General features: G+C 58.2%; 1 protein-coding gene across 1 annotated transcript in view; it reads right to left on the reverse strand.

The window, feature by feature from the left end:
- The window catches only part of IL6ST (interleukin 6 signal transducer), a 22,664-nt gene that overhangs the window by 13,883 nt on the left and 7,728 nt on the right, over positions 1-1,053 (reverse strand). Inside the window, exons 7-8 of the mRNA XM_006761817.2 lie at positions 819-901; positions 4-90 (exon numbers count right to left, since the gene is read on the reverse strand). Of these exons, the coding sequence (XP_006761880.1) occupies positions 4-90; positions 819-901 (170 nt within the window). The remainder of the gene's footprint in view (positions 1-3; positions 91-818; positions 902-1,053) is intronic.

A 1,053-nucleotide genomic window follows, 5' to 3' on the forward strand; every position in this document is an offset into this window, starting at 1 on the left:
GACGGTGTAGTTTCGTGAATGTGATTGCCATCTCGTGAGAGTCACTGTGTAATCCAAGATTTTCCCATTGGCTTCAAACGGAGGCAGGGTCTGTAACAGACACTCCATGTTAGAGCATGTTCCCTGCAGGGTCTGTAACAGACACTCCATGTTAGAGTGTGTTCCCTGCAGGGTCTGTAACAGACACTCCATGTTAGAGCATGTTCCCTGCAGGGTCTGCAAGACACTCCATGTTAGAGCATGTTCCCTGCAGGGTCTGTAACAGACACTCCATGTTAGAGTGTGTTCCCTGAAGCCAGACCAGAGCTGACTCCCCGTGTGCTGACCCTGGAGCAGGCTCGCCCTCAGTGCTCACCGATGGGCCCGGCCTCCACGCCGTGCTCACCGCAGGGGCAGGAGCACTGCCCATGGGCCGAGGAGGTGGGAGGGCGGCTGTGGGGCCAGTTTAACACACGTCCCAGTGTGTTTCTGCCTTTTCTGGTATGAGCCTTGCACGCATGTGTATGGAGCACACAACCATTTATCTCCGCTCCTGCGTGCACTCTGGTCACGCAGACCTTTCCTCATGATTCCTGGGCACCGGGAGAGCCAACGAGACTCGGTCCCTGTCCGCACAGCCCTCCCCCGCCCCCCCCCCCGCCACTGCCACGGCTTGTGCTTGCCCTTGGGCAGCAAATGCCAATCGTGGGCTTCCGCGTGCTGAGCTGATTCAATGCGCTGCTGACGGTCAGATGAACGAACATGTGCGTTAAAGCCCCGCGCGTCGCGTCACCTACAACGCACTTCCACAGGAGCTGGAGAACAGACGGGCTGCTCACCTTCCACAGGAGCCGCACGGACCTGTAGCCGTGAGCAGGGGACGGCTCCACCTTATACCAGAAGCTCGGTGCCTTGGACGGTCCTAAAGGAATGACATGCATCTAGTAAATGTTTTTATTGTAACAGAAGCAACGCCTGGAAGTTACTCCCTCACGTTGTCCTTAACACCCTCAGCCGCATCCCTCCCTTACACGTGGCCCATCTGGCCGTGAGCTGGGGGGGGGGGGGGGGGGG

This window comes from Myotis davidii, unplaced genomic scaffold (assembly GCF_000327345.1).
Source record: "Myotis davidii unplaced genomic scaffold, ASM32734v1 scaffold496, whole genome shotgun sequence".
Lineage (NCBI taxonomy): Eukaryota > Metazoa > Chordata > Mammalia > Chiroptera > Vespertilionidae > Myotis > Myotis davidii.